The sequence below is a fragment of the Dysidea avara genome, chromosome 11, assembly GCF_963678975.1.
Source record: "Dysidea avara chromosome 11, odDysAvar1.4, whole genome shotgun sequence".
NCBI lineage: Eukaryota > Metazoa > Porifera > Demospongiae > Dictyoceratida > Dysideidae > Dysidea > Dysidea avara.
The window spans coordinates 23,761,045-23,783,963 of NC_089282.1; the positions used below are offsets into that span (position 1 = coordinate 23,761,045).

The 22,919-nt window shown below is 38.7% G+C and overlaps 2 protein-coding genes and 2 long non-coding RNA genes across 5 annotated transcripts; 3 read left to right on the forward strand and 1 right to left on the reverse strand.

Annotated features, from left to right (window-relative positions):
* The first annotated feature begins 8,349 nt into the window (after positions 1 to 8,349).
* On the forward strand, positions 8,350 to 11,077 carry LOC136239219 (uncharacterized). Of its 2 annotated transcripts, XR_010693381.1 has the most exons (4): positions 8,350 to 8,493; positions 10,023 to 10,131; positions 10,600 to 10,828; positions 10,949 to 11,077. It is a non-coding gene; the product is annotated as an uncharacterized lncRNA (long non-coding RNA). The 2 variants fall into 2 exon arrangements; XR_010693380.1 differs by lacking the exon at positions 8,350 to 8,493 and having other exon boundaries at positions 9,543 to 10,131.
* A 2-nt stretch (positions 11,078 to 11,079) lies between these two features.
* LOC136237780 (zinc finger SWIM domain-containing protein 3-like) lies at positions 11,080 to 12,275 on the forward strand. Its single transcript, XM_066027993.1, has 3 exons — positions 11,080 to 11,857; positions 11,903 to 12,098; positions 12,152 to 12,275. The coding sequence occupies exons 1-3, from the start codon at positions 11,080 to 11,082 to the stop codon at positions 12,273 to 12,275; spliced, it is 1,098 nt and encodes a 365-aa protein (XP_065884065.1).
* Positions 11,093 to 15,939, forward strand: LOC136239220 (uncharacterized). The gene is made up of 7 exons (XM_066029948.1): positions 11,093 to 11,857; positions 11,903 to 12,105; positions 12,152 to 12,409; positions 13,406 to 13,531; positions 13,588 to 13,641; positions 14,034 to 14,183; positions 15,074 to 15,939. Exons 3-7 carry the CDS (start codon positions 12,280 to 12,282, stop codon positions 15,124 to 15,126), a joined length of 513 nt encoding a protein of 170 aa, XP_065886020.1. The 5' UTR covers positions 11,093 to 11,857; positions 11,903 to 12,105; positions 12,152 to 12,279; the 3' UTR covers positions 15,127 to 15,939.
* Positions 15,505 to 19,014, reverse strand: LOC136239222 (uncharacterized). Its single transcript, XR_010693382.1, has 3 exons — positions 18,823 to 19,014; positions 16,227 to 16,335; positions 15,505 to 15,760 (listed from the first exon to the last, which is right to left on the reverse strand). It is a non-coding gene; the product is annotated as an uncharacterized lncRNA (long non-coding RNA).
* Between the last annotated feature and the right edge of the window lie 3,905 nt (positions 19,015 to 22,919).

A 22,919-nucleotide genomic window follows, 5' to 3' on the forward strand; every position in this document is an offset into this window, starting at 1 on the left:
TTCAGTTCTGAGAGTGATTAAGCATGACAAATGGTGACAAATCACTTTGTTGACAAATAATTCTATTCACACCATCTAAATTGTATAAAGAGATTTCTTATGATTTAATTAAGTTTTCTTAGTCCTTCTCTTTAATTAAGTAGCATGTATCATTGCTAGAGACTTGGTTTAAAAACATTTCATCATCTGAACAAATCACCTGATTTGTAAGTTAATTGTTATCCCACGCATGTAAAATTACTACATGGTCTGATAAAATGACCCATATCTCCTTATAGGAACAAGCATTGAGTGTGAAACTTTGCAGCAAGAAGGTTCAATAGTTGCTTTACCCAGCTATGCAAAAAATTAAGTTTGAAAAAAAATTGCTGAAACTTTCAGTTGAGTTTTCTCACATTTTTAGTTTGTGCCAAAAAGGTAGGTTTTCCAAGATCCGGTCACATATATGGTTGATTGAGTGAGGTATCACTTTCAGAATGTTCAGACGACCAGTGATGAGATGCATGGATTCATCGAATTTTTGTTGTGGTTGGAGACATTAAATATCCAAAAACAAACTGACTGTATAATATTAAATCACTTTCTTTATATTTTCTCAATTTTGAGCCTGTATACAAATAATTGAATTTTCCTTGTCAATAGAAATCCTAGAATAAGATGGGAGAGAAACTTATCTTTGTTTACCTATACTGTACAACCAAGAGTTCGTAATACTGATTTGTATGGGGGAGAGTGTCTAACTCTCAGTATGGCCTGTACAAACACCCTGCGTAAAGTTCACCTTTCATCAAATCAACACCTTTACTGGGGGATAGAAAACTGTTGATTAGTACATGATTGCTGAAGAAGGTAAAGCCTTTGTTCTGAAATAAGGCCGAGGTGTTACTATACATAAATAATCTAGCATTACTATTTCATTTGTCCTCCACTTAAACATGCTACAACAGTACTAGTGTCAGTACATTGGCAGTGAGTCTACCTTGAATCTCAACTCTAGAGTAGATCCAACACAGGACAGCCCGCACTGTAACAAATACATGCGATCCCATTGTAATTTCATGGACCAGCTGGACTGGGAATCACTTGAAAATAGACAAACAAATTTAACCTGTTTTGTTTGAAGTGAAGCATGTGAAATGTTACACTTAAGAAATCCTAGGATTCTTAGGTGGTGTGTAATTAATGTGAGTGTTCCATTTCGGGTCTGACTAGATACATTGAAATTACACACACATCCTGGTCCAAATCACGTTTGCCTGGTGGCTATGGGCATGGTTTCACATGCATAGCTAGGCTTATAATTTGCAGAATATACCCTCCTTGCGGTCTGCCAAAATATTTGCTCCTCACACACTGCACAAAATTCTTCAAGTTTTAATTCAGCTGGCTCTTTCCTGTTACCAGTATCTTCCTGCTTGCTTTATTTATACACTGACTTATGACTTGAAAGACCGGCCCAGACTGTTTTCTAAAGTCTAAATAAGAAAAACAGCTCACATAAAGTTCCCTTCCGTATGGATGAACATCACTGATACAGCTCATCCCACAATAATACTTCGTTACTAATGACAACCAACAAAAACCCACAATCGATCCGTTAATTCTTTTATCTTATGTTTAATCACCCACTGGAGATGCCACTGCTAACTTGTAAGGGAAGTTTCTGCAATGGTAAGTTGCAAGCTTCAATTTGAGAAAGCGTTCCGTTCCGTGGTTTAGTCCATCATTCCGTTCTGTTCCGTTCCGTTCCGTAGAATAGTCCCCACCTCTCCCGACTAACTCGTCAGCACGACTCCGGCCCATGCAGGGCCATACATAGCTATAGCCAGCTGTTTCATACCCGCTGTAGTGATATAGTTGAAGTAATTTACTGCTACATTATCCATGTACGTCTCTAATCCCGCCCCCGCCCTTCAGTACCTGTGAAACTTCAGTATTGACTTAAAAAGCCAGCATCAGCGCATCACCTTTCAGTCACAGCATTTTGTAGACCTTCATGCAACCACCCACAATTATAGAAACTCTTTAATGATAGCATGATATATTGTAATAGTAAACATTTACATTATGATGATCCCATAAAATTAAAAAATGACTACAATAGCACAAGAAGCCAGATACGAGTGTTTGGCTATGAAGTACCACCAAGAGTTCATAATATAGTATATACCACTTTGACACCTCAGATCAAAGGAAATCACAGGGTTATATATCACATATCTCCCTGACCACAGGGCAATATCTGTGGTTGTGATTTGGGTTGAGGCTTAGAAGCCTGTACACCCATTCAATTACATACATATACATACATGTGCTGGTCACTGTAAAGCATTAATACAATACAGTACAATACATAAATTAGATGCAATAAACAAAAATTAACTATGAATATAATTATTACATTAACATAAACCTATGAGGGTTAGACGCAGTTTAAGCCAGGTTAACTGGCCGATCGTAGCCCGGTTCTTTAAAGTGTCACGGAAATAGAGGACGGAAATGGTGGCGGGCTATCCGGCATCACGTGCACGGAACAATAAGCATACACGAGGCAGAAGTGCGAACTAGTTTTCTTTCAGTGAGACAGTACAGTAAAAGAGCGATAACAACAAGAGGAGGAAGACACTTGTGTGAGATACTAAGTCGGCTACAGCGGATAACGAGGAACTGAGTAGAGAGGATGGCAGAAAATTGTCAGCAAAGACGCTGCTCAAGAAAATAGGAGTCAGGCTGAGAGAAGCTTAGTGGAGGCCTCACAAGAACGGACCGAGACTGACTCATTTTGCCACCAACCGTCACGAGGTAAGTAGAAGCCCCCGCCTCAAAGGGTTCTCCCTGTAGCCATATGGCTGAGGGATGACAACACAGTTGTGTTCACGTGGCGAAAGAGCGAGAGATAAAGGCGGGGACTGTGAAAGGGTCGAACGACGCAGGATGGTATCGAAACCACAATTAGACAAAAAATAATAGGGGTGCTGGGCCCTTAAGCGTTAATCGAGGATATGTGCTGAGCTAACGTGCCAGCAGTCAACGAAGGCCGGCTCAACCGCGAAGATGGTCGATTACGCAGCGTTACGTGCTGAGCTAACTTGCCAGCAGTCAAGAAAGACCAGCTCAATCGCGAAGATAGTCGATTACGTGCTGAGCTAACGTGCCAGCAGTCAAAAGCAAGGCCAGCTCAACCGTGAAGATGGTCGATTATAATTATGTGCTGAGCTAACGTGCCAGCCATCAAGGAAGGCCAGCTCAACCGCGAAAATCATCCAATACGTACTGAACTGAGGTGCTAGCAGTCGAGGAAGGCGGCAAGTTCAACTCACTCACGGCCGCGAAGATGGTTGATTATGTGTTGAACTAACGTGCCAGCAGTCAAGGAAGGCCAGCTCAATCGCGAAGATCATCATGTGCGGAACTAACGTGCTAGCAGTCGAGGAAGGCAAGTTCAACCGCGAAGATGGCCGGTTGACTACGTGCTGGGCTAACGTGCCAGCAGTCAAGGAAGACCAGCTCAACCGCGAAGATAGTTGATTACGTGCTGAACTAATGTGCTAGCAGTCGAGGAAGGCAAGTTCAACCGCGAAGATGGTCGATTACGTGCTGAGCTCATGTTGCCACCAGTCAAGGAAGGGCAGCTGAACCGCGAAGATAGTTTATTATATGCTGAGCTGACATACCAGCAGTCAAAGAAGACCATCTAAACTGTGATAGTCGTCAATTACATTTATTTAGAATTTGATGATTATTATAAAGGTTGCATATTTTGGATGCTGAAGGTCCACCAGTATCCTGCAGGTAGCAACCGGTGGCCAAGTTAATCACATCAATGCATTGATGTGTCAAAAACCCAAGCAAGACTATCCCTACCACACTCCCCTTTTCCTACCGCTTTGGGTGGACGGTGTTAATGTATGGTACTATTGTTAGCATATTCTACAATAGCATAGTAGACAGTAAGTGAACTATATGGGGAGCTAACATGCCAGGAAGGCCAACGAAGATTACATGCTGAGCTAACATGCCAGCAGTCGAATACCATCTAAATTGGGAAGTGTTAAACAACGTGGGTGATGAGAATCCAACCTAGTCTCACCCGAGATCCTTGTACAAAAGTTTAGTCAGTATACAGTCAATAATCAGTCGTAAACACCTGACAACAAGTATTCAATATATTTCATGCGAGAAAAAGTCGCCTTCCATTCATCATTTGGCTTATTTACTAGTGACGTGACATCGCTCGCCAACTAAAGCAGTGACCCATCATGCTAAAATGGGTCGCACGCTGTGATTTGTAATAAATGTCATGAAAGTTACAAGGCATCGCATGATGCAGCCATGTGTTGCTATTGTGTAGTGCTGCACCCTAGCATCGACTGCTTGGAAGTCTCCAGTTAGTAGACCTGGTAAAGGGGTTGGAAGTTTCAAATAGTCCAAAAGCATACTAAAATGAGTAGATTCAGTGTTGATATTCACATGTGTGACAGCAAGCTATATAGTGATCACCTACAATGCATCAAAATGTGTGAATCACTTAGGTGCAAGCAGAGCAGATGAGCTCCCAGGACGATATGGTAATGCCACATTCCCCCCTGGGTAGTTGTTTCGTCATCCCAATTTTGTCCATCCAGTAGATTAAAAGTAGATACAGTAGCTGTTCACTGTGTCAGTAACACTCAAAAGCTGCACAGTGCCTGGTTGGCATGTAATGCTCTCGTTGTAGAGTCAGCACTCATCTGGACAATAATTGGTTGATGTATGTTGGACTTATAGGACAATTTACCTACCATGCATGTCAGTTATTGGGGGCGAGCCCCACACTAGCGAGAGAGCCATAAGTCATCAGCAATTGCATGGCAAGTTACAATCAAATACGAAAACTTCCAGTCATCGTTCATTACATGGCAACTTCACGATTAAATACGAAAAACAAACCTTACAAGTTCTTTAGTGTCACACAAGGACGCAATAATATACAAAGTAGTGTCAGTCATCGTCAATGTCACAGATGTAATTAACGGTGTAGATTATGGGATTTCCTTATTTGTACTTGTCATTGTAGATGTCATGGCAAAGTTAAACAGGGTAGATTACTGAGCTTATTTGTACTGTCAGTCATCATTCATTACACGGAAGTTAAATGGCATGGATTACTGAACTTCCGGTTTTTGCTGTCAGTCATTGACTCATCAATGTCACGGCGACTTTCCAAAGACCTGTAGTACAATGGATAGAGGTTGCTTCCTTTGAATGAATACCAGCTAGGAGGCTGCTCGCATGTTTTTGGATCTTCGATAGCAGTGGAAATGCAAAAGCGACTAAAAGATAATGTGCACCTTCGCGGTGATAATCCAGACTATTTACAACTGGATGATGACATTGAGGGCACCTAGTGACAACAGTGATGAAGAGCCGCCAGATTACTCACCACTTGATCCGAATGTGTAGTCTCCGACACTTCCAACCAAAAAATGCAGTGGTATGTAAGCAAAATGTAGCTAAGTATTTCAAATAGTTACATGGTAATGTTGAGGTGTAGTTATTCATTATTGAAGGAACATGTTCCAATGTATATAATGAAGGCCACTGCCTCACTATATACCTACATAATAGAAACAATGCCATACAGTCACCAGATCATATACAGCACAATTACAACTACACAGGCTCGCCCCATGATGCTGATAGCATCTGTCTAGTCAAGCAGATAGTGTAAATGGAGGTAGGCTCAGTGCGTAACGTCACATCACTACAATTTCAGCAAAGTTATTACATCGATAAACAACCTCCCTTTTAGCCATCATGTGCTAGGTCAAGCCCACTCACTATTTACCGGTGCATGCAATTCCAGCTCTTGACAGGGCAGTCAAGGGTTAGTTTGAGGTCGTTGACATAAGCCGAAAGTAATTCGGGACAATATAAATGGAGAGGTAGCAATCTAGGTGAGCGGTGCGAAACAGGTTAAAGCCATACGTGTATAGAAAATGCAATACTGTTCTTTGAAAGAGGGAAATCATTAAGTATACAACTGGGTTATCAGTGTTCTTTCCATCTTTAGTATAATGATGGTGGATAACTAGGCTAGATAAATCAATGTATTGAGCCATATAACACATACAAGTTGACGAAATGTACCACAAACGAATGTGCAAGGAGCAAAAGTAGTGGGAAGTACCAATACAGGTTACACTGAATTACTGGACACAGCGAAGTGTAGATACATACAATAGTCAGGTTAGAACCCAGTATGTCATGGGCAGAAGCACCCAGGACCGTTTACTGAGAATCTACAGCAACAAACCTAACAAGTTTGAGCAAGATGAGATTACCTTGGTGCCAGGGGAGTACCGTCGATTTTCCTCACCTCAACATTCAGAGCACTGGGCACATTTCTTCACTTTGACATTCAAAGCACTGGGCAGTTGCGGTAACATGATCACTGGACTCTACAAGTAACTATCTGACATTGGTACAGGTGTATGGTGACAAGGCAATCAGTGCAGTACGGTAGAAAAGGTAATGAACCAGTTGTACTGAGGAGTGCTTGTGTATCAAATGGTACGGTCGTACTGTTTAAGTAGGTGAATGTTTCGCATGCCACCCAAAATTCCACCGTTACAAAATCATCCTACAGATATTATACACAATGAAAATAAGCATTGAGATAAAAGTGACAGGGATAGCTAGATTACAGTATGTTAAATGATGGCACTTCATTTAGATAATAGTTTACCAGTACTGTACATGTGTCGCAAAAAGCAGGAAGGTCCATTTACTCAGAAGGCTATTTCCAAATATATGTTGTTAACTACACGGTATGAAAAAAAGGGGGTGTATATAGACAGCAGAGTTGATTGTTCAGTTTCAGCAGCTGCTGTGTTGTGGAAAAGTTGCTAAGAACATGCTAAGCACAGTGGAACAAAATGGTGGTGCATGCATAGAGTTAAGTTAGGGAAATATGCTAAGTGTTTGACAGGACCCGAATCCAGAGCGCATATGATTGGGGATCAAAGCAAAGGGTAAGCAAACAAACAAACTGAAACAAATTAAAGAAACCCCCGTTGCTTGGGTGAGGCCTGGATTGCATAGCAACCCAGCCTCTGGGTACAGTGGGCACTGACGCCCACGTGTCTCACCCAAGCCTACTGAGGTCACGTGAGCCGTTGGGGAGGCTGTGGGCGTGCGGTAATGAGCAGTCCCTTACCCAGCACGGGGGGCAAACTTAGGTAGGTATTAGGGTGTCGTCGTAATGTGTAATCGTAGCCAGTTAAATAGTCATAAAAGTAATTATCTATAGCTGATTTAAAATTATTTAATAAAGAATTTCCTACAATATCACTCGTAAGATTGTTCCAATCATAAATTACTCTAGTACCAAAATAGGTGACCCGACATGAAAGGTGGGCAGGAGGTTTAAGTAATTTATATGCGTGACCTCTTGTATTGTGGGAGAAAGTAAAAAAGTTGGAGTGATCCAGATTGAAGTAATCGTTCAACATCTTAAATATAGCAAAACTTGCGATAATCGCAGTGGCTATTCGTCCGGCAGCCGGACACCACCTTTCTGCGCTATTCGTCCGGCACTTCCTGTTTGCACACGTGAGGGCTCACGTTGCGTTCAGGTTGAGGCGCACTATTAAAACAGAAGAATCTTGGTTGGTTCTTGGACGAACTATGGCCGTATCCTTCGAAGTTGGTGACACCTTCTCGTCCTATAAAGATTTGAAGAATCGTGTTGAAGAGTTTAAAAAATTTAGTTTTGTTTAGCTTGCCCACAGGGATTCCAGGACATTGGCAGCTGCAGCTAAGAGGGCGCCTAAGGTAGTGGAGAAAGCAAATAAAGAGCTTGTGTATTACAGCCACTGCTTGAAGGTTCTTAGTTTACTAATTTGTTAAGCTGCTTTACTGTAGTTGTATCCAGTTATACTGATAGTAAAATGTCAGTAACTTTAAGTATATGGAACGTAATTGTTTTACTAAATTTTAAACTCTCAGTAAACATCAGTGAATGCAGGTTTACTGAAAAGCTACTAAAATTCCTAACAATTAACTGTTCCATATACTGTGGATATACCACTCTAGTAAACTAAGAAACTTCAAGCAGTGAGCATTGTGTTAACTTGTGTGCTTGGGGGAAAGAAGCACAAATGTGAAGGATCCAGTGTTAGACCAACACAAAAGTGAGTCCATGATCAGTGTCTGTAGTGTCAGTTATACAGAGCTCTCAACTGGTGGAAATCATTTTGAGCGAGAACATAAGTGAAAATGAGTGAGATTGGTATTAAAATGAGTGAGATTGGTATTAAAATGAGTGAGATTATGTAGAGGGCAGGAGACTCACCTGCATTGTGTGAATCACACTCCTAAATGCAAAGGATTTTGCCTCTAGAGGGTCTGGGGTATGTGAAAAGTTTGCAACTCAAGACATTCTTAGGTGCAATTTTGATCGATAGTTCATGATTTTTGGACAAAAGATCAAACAGATTTTAATCACATACAGTAAGGGATTATATTGCATAATGTATGTATACAGTAGCTATTATATAATTCACTGTTTGCTGCTGTGTGCCCTGTTATATTCTGATGTTACTTTCTTCGATGATTTAAGCCACACCACTTCAGCAGGACTGCATTTATGACAAGGCTTTGTTTTGATTATAACAGATAATGACCTTAATGCAAACAGTAACTATACAGCATGGAAATGACTTAGTATATAATAATTGCATGTTTAAAAATAATGTGAAGTCAGTTAATTAGCTAGCTATAAGGTGTGTGCAATGAGTTCAATAATGGCTTCTGTTTACATGGCTTCTGTTGATCGTTGGTGGCTGAGCAACCCTAACATATGTAAATATAACCATAACAACCCTATGATATACCTGTCCTTACGAGTGATCACGTGATGCTAAGAAACGGCTGCTTTAGTTCGAGATTCATGCTTTGAGTCAGAGAAATTAATTCGTGAGTTTAGAGGTGTTGTGAGTGAGAGTGAGATTTTGCTTCAATGCGTGAGAGTTGAGAGCTCTGGTTATACTCTGACCGAGTTTTTGTGTCTTGTGCATTGGCCAGAGGGTACATGACCAAATTTAATTGTGAAAATAGCCAATGGCTGATGGGTTGCTGTATTTGGTGGATCAACAGATCACGTGATGAACATATTATTCTACTACTCATTGGATTATTGTGTAATACTCTTGATATAGTAATTATTTTACTAATAATGACAAATGCTGCACCTTCATCGCTAAAAAGTCCACGCACCGTTTCAGATTTATGGATTTAGCTAGCTACGTATACGTAATCACAGATTAGCTAGCTACGTAATCACAGATTAGATCCACTACCTAGCTTTAAACACAAGTGTTTTTTATCATTATTTTTAGTCAAGAGGATGAGACTAGGTACAGCCAGCCCATACCACAGCTGTAATCCTACAATCATTCTATAATTTACCTTCTTTAGGCTTTATTCTCATGGAAGGAGGTGCCGTGGCCCAGACCGCTGAAGTGAGTCAATTCACCAGCTTTCCTGTTAAGAATATTTGCTTCTATAAAGATTGTCAACAGTGCTAGCTTGCCAAGTTAACTTACTCAGGCTGTATCAGGAGTCAGTAAAATCCAGACTCCTCAAACACATGTCTATCCATGGAAAACGATGTAGCTACTTGTGCAGCACCAGATAGTGGACTATATAGACTATGTACTGTATACATAAGTTTAATATGACCGCCATAGCTAGCTAAATCCGTAAATCTGAAACGGTGAGTACAGTTGAGAAGTTAAAATGAAGTGAGCAGTGTTTTGTCATTATACTAGTAAACTAATTATTATACCAAGGGTATTACAACACTGACATTACTTACACATCTCCAATGAGCAGTGGAATATGTTCATCATATGAACCATCTACCCGTGATCTGTCGACCAATGATTCGCCCAATACAGCAACCCATGGCCGACTGCAATTTCTAATAGTTTATATACCATGTATACTATTTTATGTTTCTGCTTTGCTGTATTTTGCAGGACAATCAAGCAAGGCTTCCCAGCTTCAGTGAAACTTTGCTTGACAGAAGATTGCCAGCAGCTCACAGTGTCTCATGTCAATATGAATCACAATCATGATGTCAATAAGGTTGTAACTGATGTTGATTGTGTTGGTTGTGTATGACAGCACTAATGCGTAAACTACTGTATAGAGAGAAACTTTGGCAGGGGTAAACTTTAGTTAAATTGCATTTGGCAAAATAAAACCTTTGGCAAATTCAAGCTCATGCAATGTTTAGCTATAAAGAAGCTAATCTGAGACGCTATGAGTAAATGGCGGATTTGGCTAAATTGCCAAATTTGTCGAAAGTTCCCTCTATACGATATTGGAGTTGTTGATACTATATACTTTTGTAACCTTTGGTTTGCCTGCACATTATTTATTTTGTATAGTAAATTGAATTACAAACATATTTTTAAAACTGGCCTTGAAAGCCTATGAAATAGTGTGCTGTGTATTCTAAACCACTTTGCATGGTAAATACGAGTTTGCTATGAATAATTACAGCTATTAAATGGAATAATTATATAATGATAATCCATTTTTTACTAATAGGAGATGTACAGCCATTTACCAAGGCAAAGGCAGTTAAACAGTACCGAAAAAGTTGAAGCAAAAGTATTTTTGGGGATGAAAGCGAACAAGAAACTATTGCAACAGCACTTAAGCAGCTCTGGAAAAGTTGTCACTCTTAAAGACATTTCAAATGTACAAAGAGAACTGAATTCAAGTAGTTCTGGGAATGATTTGGATAGTTTAGTTAGCCGTTTAAGGAAGCTTGAAGGTATATTTATTTTTGCTGTTTTAGTTTTACAGTGTAATTAAATCATAGATGTGTGCTGTAATTTATTGAGCATGTAAAGATGTGTTTATATAATTGTGTAACAATTTATCCTAAATTTAGGGTCAGCTGTGGATGTATTTGTTGATGAAAAGAAAGTATTTACAGGGCTGTTTTTCCAAGATGCCATGATGAAATACAATTTCAATTGTTTCCCAGAAGTCATTTTTTTTGATGCTACTTATAAACTTAGGATGCCACTGTTAGTGATTGACAGCAATGGACAAAGCGAAATAGTTTCACTGTTCCTTACATCACTTGAAACCAAGGAAGCCATCACCAACATGGTAAAGGCTTTCAAATCTGTTAACCCATCATGGTGCAAAGTGGGTGTTGTAGTTACGGACAAAGATTTTACAGAAAGAGCTGTGTTTGAGGAGCAATTTCTAGGAGTACAATTACAGATATGCTTGTTTCATGCTTTAAGGTCATTTCGGAGGGAAGTGACAGTTGATAAACTTGGGATAAGGCCTGGAGAAAGGGATTACTCTTTAGAGATCATAACAAAGCTGGCTTATTCTCGTTCAGAAGAAGAGTATGAAAAGCATTATGCCACTTTGCTAGAAACTGCTCCTAAATCTGTTGTCAACTACTATAATGCTAACTGGCATGTTATCAAGCATGAGTGGGTAGAATGTTTCAAGTCAGCTTGTGTTACCTTTGGTGAAAGAACCAACAACAGGTTGGAATCAATCAACAGCAAAGTAAAGAGTGTCTGCTCAAAATTTGCTAGCCTCTCACGATTTTTTGACCAGTTTTTTTCAGTGCTATCTGTGTTACGGAATGAACGGGACCATGGCACAGTTATGGCATTGGTGAAGAAGCCAGTTGTCTTTGAGTCTGGTCAAGATGAATTTGTGAACTTAGTTACACCGTATGCTTACCAATTTATTTTGAAACAACAAACATTGCGGAAAAAAGTCAAAATTTTAACTCAACGAAGTGATTTCTATACAGTTTCTTCCAGTGAAGGTATTAATATTGCTTCATCAATTATTGTTAGTTTGCTTTTCATAGGTACTTTATCAGTGACTTCTAGCTCTTGCCAATGTGCATTTGCTAACACTATGAAACTGCCTTGTCGTCACATATTTGCGGTGCGTGATATGCAGAAGTCACCTCTGTATTCTGAAGTTGGTGTTGCCAATAGATGGAAGCTGTCTTACTTGAAGGAGATTTTCAAAAACAAAAGTTCAACAGTTCAAGATTGCTCGTATGAGGTATGTACACCATGTACTATACCTAGATCATTTAATGCACCTGCAGGTTAGCTATAGAAGTTCTGGTGATACTGTTCAGGGGACTAGTCGTAGCACACTTACCCAGCATCAGAAATTTCAGAAAGCCAAAGCAATTGTTGACAAATTACCCTCTCTTGCATCAGAAGTAAAGGAATGGATGAATTCATGAAGAGAATGGATACACTGAAGCAGGTTCATGATGCCTGGGCTCATGGTGGAAGTGTGATAGTTTTTGATGAAGATGATGAGAATATTCAGCAACTCCGCAATGAGAATAATCCGTGTAAGTAACCATATTGTGTAGCAAAAAACTTCTGTGGCTTGCTTACCCTTTAATGTTTGTAGATGAAGTTAGCATTTGTCTCATTCAAACTTAGTGCACTTTTTGTCCTAAGAAAAGTTACTACCCTAAGAATTAATAGCTGTTGAGTAAGTGCTTCATCTATTTTGATAGCACAGAGGTTAATACGGTTGCATTATAAAATTATTGTTATTGCATGTTTTATATAAAATTACTGTATGTAAGGTTGGCGGAAAGTATTTTTGCCTTCTGAAGTTTTGCATTATGCATACATGTGTATAACTATAAATTGTGACTGAATTTGTGAAAGGTTCCTTTTCCACACATTGTACATGCCAGCAAACAAAATGATGTAACACTTGATTCCTTATACTGATTAACTTGCTCTTAGTTTCAAAATTCAGCTAAACACTTTAGCTGCACTCATGGAAAATAAAAAAAGTTATGAAGTAGGGCTACATCTCTACCTCAATAACTGACAACTATTTTATCTCGAATATTGATATAATAATGTACTTTTGTAAGCACAGTTTTACATATTTGTTGACGTAAAGTCCTCATCAAGTCAGAAGTTTTACCTGTTGCTCATTTAATTTGATACCTTTCCAAAAGTTTTTCGTCTGACTGTGGTTTATATACACTAGATTGCAGAGATTTACTATCATCTCGATAATGAAAATCTTTATCTAATTTACAATAGGTATCTAGATTATCTGTTTATCTAAATTATCTCCCAGCCCTATTATGAAGCTTCAAAGTTCAGAAATGGGTAGAATTTGAGTATGAAAAAGGTACCTTTTTGTAAATCTGATCATAAATGCCAGAAACTTATGGGAGCAATGTTTAGAAAACATAAGAATTTCTGAATATGCCCTAGCTAGGTAGGTTCCAGCCACCTATGTTCTTTCCCAAAAAATTAACTAATTTTTGTTTTCAACATTTCTGACATACTGTGTGCCATTAATAACTGGATAATAGCTGTTCAAATCAGCAATACAGTGGACACTTGTGAAGGACACTTAGTACCACCTGTCAGTAGTGAAGTAACTATAGATGGTGGTGAGGTTTATCAGAGTCATGATGAGGAAGAGGACAATGATGATGGTAAGCAGGCACATACTGTAGCACAGTTTCTATATTCCATTTGTGAATTTGATTAGCAACTAACAATAATGATAGCAGCACACCTGTGCTACTGGACGCCAATCGTAAAGGTATAGCACTATTGCACTTGTACGTATATAGTGAATTCTTGACCATATGTTTTGACCAGGGTGTGCACTAATTTAAGCATGTGCCTTTTTTCAGTAGTACACCCAAAAAGTGCGTCATATACATCTTATCTGACCACACCCAACAAAAATGTCTTAATGTCAGACACATCATTGAAAAACTATAATGTAAATCTAGTAAATTTTTAATATGAAAAATGTTTACCCTATTACGGTATGATGATTATGACAGTGCACAACAATTGTGCACTAATTTTCAATTATCAAACGTGAATTACAATAAGATGCACTATTTATTTAGTATTCAGGTAGACCAAGCATTCAATTCAACTGCAAACCTGTTTGGTATTTAAATCACACAATTTGTTTGCTAGAATTTCAAGATGTAACACTGCCACCTAAACTGAAGAAGAGAGGCAGACCAAAAGGGGCAGAGAAAACTGTAATTGGGTTACCTAGAAAGAAGAAAAGATTGGACAAGCCTGTGCCATTTTTAAAGAAGTTGCCACTTGACAGAGAAAGAGGTGAGCAACTAATGTGACCTGATTTTGTAACACCTACCGTTTTGGCACATACACATATATGGACTTCTGTACAGGGCCGGAGTCCACGGTCAGGCCGGTCCGGCATTGGCCGGACCACTTTTCAGCCACTTGAATCTGCAAAAAGATCGAGATACTCTAATAGAGCAGTCATCCCATTATACTCTAATAGAACAGTCATGGTGATAGTGCGGGCTAATAGAGCATTCGGTATACAATACCAATACTCTTATTACACTGGTTGATCTAAGCCATTATATCCATTTTAATTGTCTTCAAATTACTTTCTAGTGAACCATCTGCATAGAATTGCACAATAGGCTAATTGATAATGCATGTTTATGTATTAACAATTACAATCAAAATTGCTTCTGTATCTCAAAAGAACTAAACTCACTTTGTATCATGAAAGTAAAATTAGCTACTAGCTATATATTAAATTGAATTAATTGGTATACAGTATAGCTCAAAATTACCTGGATATATTCTTGGTGTAAAAAACAGAAAGAGACCGTGTATGTAAAATAGCTTCCAGATGCCATTTCAGAACATGTATTTTCAAAAATTTTCCCAGGGAGCATGCCCCCAGACTTCCTTAGCTTAGACAGTAGATAATGTGATTTAAATTTCAAATCAATAAAATGTAGCGTGCATGACTATGACCTCCATTGTAGTCCATGTGGAATGGCCTGACCACTCAAAATCTCTGGGCTCCAGCCCCTGCTGTAGGCATGTCAATGCCCATGGATTATTATAGAGGCCTTATAAAATACTGTTTGTCTATGTTTTAACATGGTGTGCAAAATGTAGGTTATCCAAAATTAGGTCACATAAATTATTATATTATACATTATTGTTGTACTGGATTCTAGTAATTCTACAGTGGTTTGTGGAACCTAGTGATGCAGAGATTGTCCTTGCATGAAAAGGCTTAATTCAGGAAGATGGTGTTGAAATTCTACCGGAACGCATTACAGCATCTTGTTTAGATGACCAAGTCCATTTGGATTCATGCAAGAAATACTTTACTCAGGATGGATGGATAGCTGTACATAATGTGGTGGAAGCAATAAAGAAGAATCCTGCTTATTACTGTGGCAGTTGTACTCGCCCTATTAATGATGATGAAGACGACTCCATACAATGTGATAGTTGCCTAGTATGGTATCATTTCAAGTGTGTGAATTTAAAGCAGAAGTCAAAGTGTGCAGTGTGGTTTTGTCGTTCATGTTATAGCAACATTCCTAATTAGTGTTAGTTGACTCCATAGCAGTACTGCATACTCCAACACATTGACTCTTTTAGTCTGTGCACATTATTAGTTGTTTTACATTTTTTAGCAATTAATCCATACAAGTGTATTACACAACAAAACTACAATTTTGCATATAACAATCCTGCTGAGAAGTGCTTAAATTAAGTGCTTTGTATCTTTTCTCCTATAAGCTTAAGTACTGTTGTATTAGTCTCTCATTCACGTTCATCTCCAAAAGCAATTTCACTTCATCCTTTTCTGCACTGTTTAACTTTCTTTACCTCGGTAAATGGCTGTACATCTCCTATTAGCAAAAAATGGAATTTCATTATAATTGTTTAATTTAATAGCTGTAATTATCCATAACAAACTCGTATTTACCATGCAAAGTGGTTTAGAATACACAGCACACTATTTCATAGGCTTTCAAGGCCAGTTTTAAAAATATGTTTGTAATTCAATTTACTATACAAAATAAATAATGTGCAGGCAAACCAAAGGTTACAAAAGTATATAGTATCAACAACTCCAATACCGTATAGAGGGAACTTTCGACAAATTTGGCAATTTAGCCAAATCCGCCATTTACTCATAGCATCTCAGATTAGCTTCTTTATAGCTAAACATTGCATGAGCTTGAATTTGCCAAAGTTTTTATTTTTCCAAATGCAATTTAACAAAAGTTTACCCCTGCCAAAGTTTCTCTCTATACAGTAGTTTATGCATTAGTGCTGTCATACACAACCAACACAATCAACATCAGTTACAACCTTATTGACATCATGATTGTGATTCATATTGACATAAGACACTGTGAGCTGCTGGCAATCTTCTGTCAAGCAAAGTTTCACTGAAGCTGGGAAGCCTTGCTTGATTGTCCTGCAAAATACAGCAAAGCAGAAACATAAAATAGTATACATGGTATATAAACTATTAGAAATTGCAGTCGGCCATGGGTTGCTGTATTGGGCGAATCATTGGTCGACAGATCACGGGTAGACGGTTCATATGATGAACATATTCCACTGCTCATTGGAGATGTGTAAGTAATGTCAGTGTTGTAATACCCTTGGTATAATAATTAGTTTACTAGTATAATGACAAAACACTGCTCACTTCATTTTAACTTCTCAACTGTACTCACCGTTTCAGATTTACGGATTTAGCTAGCTATGGCGGTCATATTAAACTTATGTATACAGTACATAGTCTATATAGTCCACTATCTGGTGCTGCACAAGTAGCTACATCGTTTTCCATGGATAGGCATGTGTTTGAGGAGTCTGGATTTTACTGACTCCTGATACAGCCTGAGTAAGTTAACTTGGCAAGCTAGCACTGTTGACAATCTTTATAGAAGCAAATATTCTTAACAGGAAAGCTGGTGAATTTACTCACTTCAGCGGTCTGGGCCACGGCACACTCTCCTTCCATGAGAATAAAGCCTAAAGAAGGTAAATTATAGAATGATTGTAGGATTACAGCTGTGGTATGGGCTGGCTGTACCTAGTCTCATCCTCTTGACTAAAAATAATGATAAAAAACACTTGTGTTTAAAGCTAGGTAGTGGATCTAATCTGTGATTACGTAGCTAGCTAATCTGTGATTACGTAGCTAGCTAAATCCATAAATCTGAAACGGTGCGTGGACCTTTTAGCGATGAAGGTGCAGCATTTGTCATTATTAGTAAAATAATTACTATATCAAGAGTATTACACAATAATCCAATGAGTAGTAGAATAATATGTTCATCACGTGATCTGTTGATCCACCAAATACAGCAACCCATCAGCCATTGGCTATTTTCACAATTAAATTTGGTCATGTACCCTCTGGCCAATGCACAAGACGCAAAAACTCGGTCAGAGTATAACCAGAGCTCTCAACTCTCACGCATTGAAGCAAAATCTCACTCTCACTCACAACACCTCTAAACTCACGAATTAATTTCTCTGACTCAAAGCATGAATCTCGAACTAAAGCAGCTGTTTCTTAGCATCACATGATCACTTGTAAGGACAGGTATATCATAGGGTTGTTATGGTTATATTCACATATGTTAGGGTTGTTCAGCCACCAACGATCAACAGAAGCCATGTAAACAGAAGCCATTATTGAACTCATTGCACACACCTTATAGCTAGCTAATTAACTGACTTCACATTATTTTTAAACATGCAATTATTATATACTAAGTCATTTCCATGCTGTATAGTTACTGTTTGCATTAAGGTCATTATCTGTTATAATCAAAACAAAGCCTTGTCATAAATGCAGTCCTGCAGAAGTGGTGTGGCTTAAATCATCGAAGAAAGTAACATCAGAATATAACAGGGCACACAGCAGCAAACAGTGAATTATATAATAGCTACTGTATACATACATTATGCAATATAATCCCTTACTGTATGTGATTAAAATCTGTTTGATCTTTTGTCCAAAAATCATGAACCAGGGGCGGATCCAGAGTTTGGAAAGAGGGGGGGCACCTTTCTGAAAAACAGTTGAAGACCAAAAAAAACTTGCTGAAAACCAGTTGAAGACCAAAAAAAAAAAAAAAAAAAAAAAAAGGTCACAACAATAATAGCTAGTTATCCTTACCAACTATATCACGTCTGTTATGTAAAATAAAATCCTATTTATAGCTTCATAGGTAAGCTACACTGCCTCATGAACATTGTGACTGCTTTATTAGAGTAATTGACTGCTCTATTAGAGTATCTCGATCTTGTATGCAATTTCTTGAAGGGGGGGGGGGGGGGGGGCATTTGCCCCAAATGCCCCATCCTGGATCCGCCACTGTGAACTATCGATCAAAATTGCACCTAAGAATCACTACCAGAGACATGTACATGAAAATCCTATGAAAAAACAAGCCCAATTGCAACCTATGAATTGTTAAATTTCATTGGTTGGTACCAATGAAATTTGATTTTCATGGTATTTTCATGGCATTTTCATAGAACAAATCAATGAAAACCCTATGAAAAACTCCAATGAAAATGCTATGAAAAAGTGATTTCATGGGATTTTCATAGGTGGTTGTCCTATGAAAATAAATTTCATGGGTACCAACCTATGAAATTTAACATTTCATGAGTTTTTCATTGTGTTTTCATGGACATGTCTCTGGTAGTGAATGTCTTGAGTTGCAAACTTTTCACATACCCCAGACCCTCTAGAGGCAAAATCCTTTCCATTTAGGAGTGTGATTCACACAATGCAGGTGAGTCTCCTGCCCTCTACATAATCTCACTCATTTTAATACCAATCTCACTCATTTTCACTTATGTTCTCGCTCAAAATGATTTCCACCAGTTGAGAGCTCTGTATAACTGACACTACAGACACTGATCATGGACTCACTTTTGTGTTGGTCTAACACCGGATCCTTCACATTTGTGCTTCTTTCCCCCAAGCACACAAGTTAACACAATGCTGTAATACACAAGCTCTTTATTTGCTTTCTCCACTACCTTAGGCGCCCTCTTAGCTGCAGCTGCCAATGTCCTGGAATCCCTGTGGGCAAGCTGAACAAAATTAATTTTTTCAAACTCTTCAACACTATTCTTCAAATCTTTATAGGACGAGAAGGTGTCACCAACTTCGAAGGATACGGCCATTCGTCCAAGAACCAACCAAGACTCTTCTGTTGTAATAGTGCGCCTCAACCTGAACGCAACGTTAGCCCTCACGTGTGCAAACAGGAAGTGCCGGACGAATAGCGCAGAAAGGTGGTGTCCGGCTGCCGGACGAATAGCCACTGCGTACAATAATAGGATCAATCACTTTTTCATGATTTAACCAATCACATCAGCGAATTTGATCATGTGATCTGGTGTGTACGCTATCATCCGGCAACTTAAAAAATTTTTTTATCACACCCACCAGTATAAAAGGAGAGTTTCTTAGTGGGTGTGGCAAGTTTACTAGTGATGATCAGGCTACTTGACAGACTACAGAAGGAAGACTCGCCGGGAATACACACTCTGCACCCTGGTATGCTGTCCACTACAAGGATAGACGCACTGAGGTCCACACCACTGTGCGCCAGATGTAGTACTTGCTGACTGTGACACGAATACAAACAGGTCAGTGACTACAGACAGACTTAAAACGGAGGATTACCAGCAACTCCACTGCAAGGGAGAAGGAAACAGTCGTAGTGGGTGTGGCAATTTAACGAGCTATGATCACTCCAATCAGGCTACCTAACAGGACTACACAAGGTAGATTCACCATCATGAGAGAGGAAGAAAGGAAGATTACGTTCAACTACTCTAATAGAACATACATCTCTACCTTACCAGGCTACGAATCGTGGACAACATCATGAAGTTACTGTTGCAGTATTCAATGTGTAGGGAGACACAAGACAAGTTTTCACTCCTTGGTAACTCCACAGGGACAGCTGAAACTTAGAAGCTCTATTACTTTATCTCCGTTGAACTACTTTAATAGAGCATACATCGCGATAACTACTCTAATAGAACATACATCGCGATATATACCCTAATAGAACACACACAACCTCTCTACCAACAATCAATTTTCATTCAGTCAATCTCTCAACCTCTCTAGAGTTACCACTCTTCATATGAAGGATTCATCTTGGTAATGCACCTTGATACAGAAGGCAACAAATACAACTATCCAAATCCACATGGCTGTGTTGGCCTTGCTCAGTACAGCTGATAAGCTTGAATATTCATACTCAATACTGTACTGCATACACACTTTGTCATGCAATAATTAAACATCACAATACCATGACTAGGATGTAGAAATGGAACTACAATTCAGTTACTCAAATTGTGGTGATTCACCAACTATTGGTAAACTGATCTTCATACCACACACTCAGACACTTTATGTAAGTTCATGCAGCATCATCGCCAAAATGAAGTTGAGTACATCCCTGCCACTCAAAACTAATCTGTTTCATGTATGTGCATGGTTGTAATGGGACGCATCTTGATACGCCACCTTCATGAGAACTGTGTTCTGCATGAGTACTGCACAGATGTCCAGAAATTCCAGTGCACAAGGTCACCAACATTATAACTAGAAGTTAGTGCCTCACACAATTGAGGAAATTATGCGTGCACATCAATAGCTATGCGTAATCATGTCTTTGTTGGTATGTAATGATGTGATTACTCCTTGATCATTAGTAATGTTCAAATTTAAGTGTATTCACACAATAGGACATAACAATTGTCTTAGTATCACGCGCATTTTGCACGGGTGCCACTATAGTTCATAATTATTACTAGATGAATAAAAAATTAGAAATTTTAAAATGGGAATAGGGATTGCTGAAAAAAGCCACCAAACAAGAAGGGATCGCTGGGGTGGTAATGTAAACCACAAATCCCTATTTTGACTCTCTGTCATAAATATTTAGTTACATGCTCCCCTAAGTCATTTTAAAATGAGTCAAAATAGGGATTTGTGGTTTAAATTACCACCCCAGTGATCCCTTCTTGTTTGGTGGCTTTTTTCAGCGATCCCTATTCCCATTTTAAAATTTCTAATTTTTTTCATCTAGTTTGTGTACTTTTTATTAATCCAGTAATGGATTTGTTTTATTGATAATGATAATTGTTGTAGATACGTAGAGCAATTTACTATTAGTGGCTGTCAAGTTCAGTGTAAGCTTGGTTGTTATCAGACACACTTGACTGCATTATTATAGTATTTACCTGACTGCTCTTGGCTGTGGATGATGGTTATTATTTAAGGACAAAGAGCTTGTACGGCATTGGTTACATTGCTGTACGGCAGAATTACACACAATGTTGAGCAGGTGTTGTCTAACTTGTCTAACTATATGTTGTCAGAACTCTAGTCTCATAGTCGTTGTTGTCACATTAGCATCCTAATGTATAGTGTTCATGAATATACACATACCAAATGGTATGATACTAAGCTAGCTACCCGTCACAAGACAATTGAAGATATGGAACTCTGACAAGCATATAATTATAAGTTAAAATAATTAGTGGTTTGCATTTATTATTTCAGCCAAGACTGTACACAATAAGAATCACATGCAGATTTTTAAGGGGGTGCATGGACTATAACATTGGCTCACTGGTACAGTATAATATAAATTATAATATAATGCTATGTACAATATAGTTTTTCAACTAGAGTTTGCTGTTCAGTATTGTATCCATTGAATTGGGTATACCACAGTGAGAAATCTATGTTGTGAACATGTATATAAATGCATATGGCTTCCGACGAACAATATGTGGCATCCACAAATAAATTGTGGCACACACTACTTCATACTCATACAGTTAGCTTGTAGAGTAGCTATTCTATACATGCACACACATCAGTCACAACAACAAAGTCAGGTACTGTGTAGCTGCAATGTCTATTATAAACCATGAGTTATCAACAGCATAAAGCCATATTGTTTACACAATGTGGTCAGACAATTAAGGCACTCACAAATAGTTTTAATTAACACTAATACTGACTCCACCCAACTTTAGGCTTTACGTGGAAAGGAAATATGGTTTATAGAAACTATATTCATAACAATGAATAATCTCTGGTGTCACTGCTATCACTTCGTTATGTCTCTGAGAGAGCGCTTGTATGCATGGTCGCTCGTAGTAAATCGCGATCGTGCGCTTACAGGAAGTAGACTATACTCACCACGCAGAAGCTATTCGCGATCTTCTAAGTCTAAGAAGTGCTGTTGAGTACTTGATTAACGCTGCAACAAAGCCCAAGGAGCTCACACAACGGAATCCTGTAATTTTATTGTTATACGGCTTCTTTAGTATACGAAGCTGCTGCCAATAGTGTAATGGCGAAGAGAAGGTGGGGACTATTCTACGGAACGGAACGGAATGATGGACTAAACCACGGAACGGAACGCTTTCTCAAATTGAAGCTTGCAACTTACCATTCCCTTATAAGTTAGCAGTGGCATCTCCAGTGGGTGATTAAACATAAGATAAATAGAATTAACGGATCGATTGTGGGTTTTTGTTAATTGTCATTAGTAACGAAGTATTATTGTGGGATGAGCTGTATCAGTGATGTTCATCCATATGGAAGGGAACAGGGAACTTTATGTGAGCTGTTTTTCTTATTTAGACTTTAGAAAACAGTCTGGGCCGGTCTTTCAAGTCATAAGTCAGTGTATAAATAAAGCAAGCAGGAAGATACTGGTAACAGGAAAGAGCCAGCTGAATTAAAACTTGAAGAATTTTGTGCAGTGTGTGAGGAGCAAATATTTTGGCAGACCGCAAGGAGGGTATATTCTGCAAACATCACTGAAGTGTATGCATGGAGTTATTTATATATTACAGCTGGTGCAGTGGACTAATGCCGTATTCAATAGTGAGCTGATTTTATCTGTTGCACAATTCAAGGATGTGTCTGACTGCTAGCCTTGAATCAGGCTAAATGCCAAAACTCCAAGATCAGCCAAATCT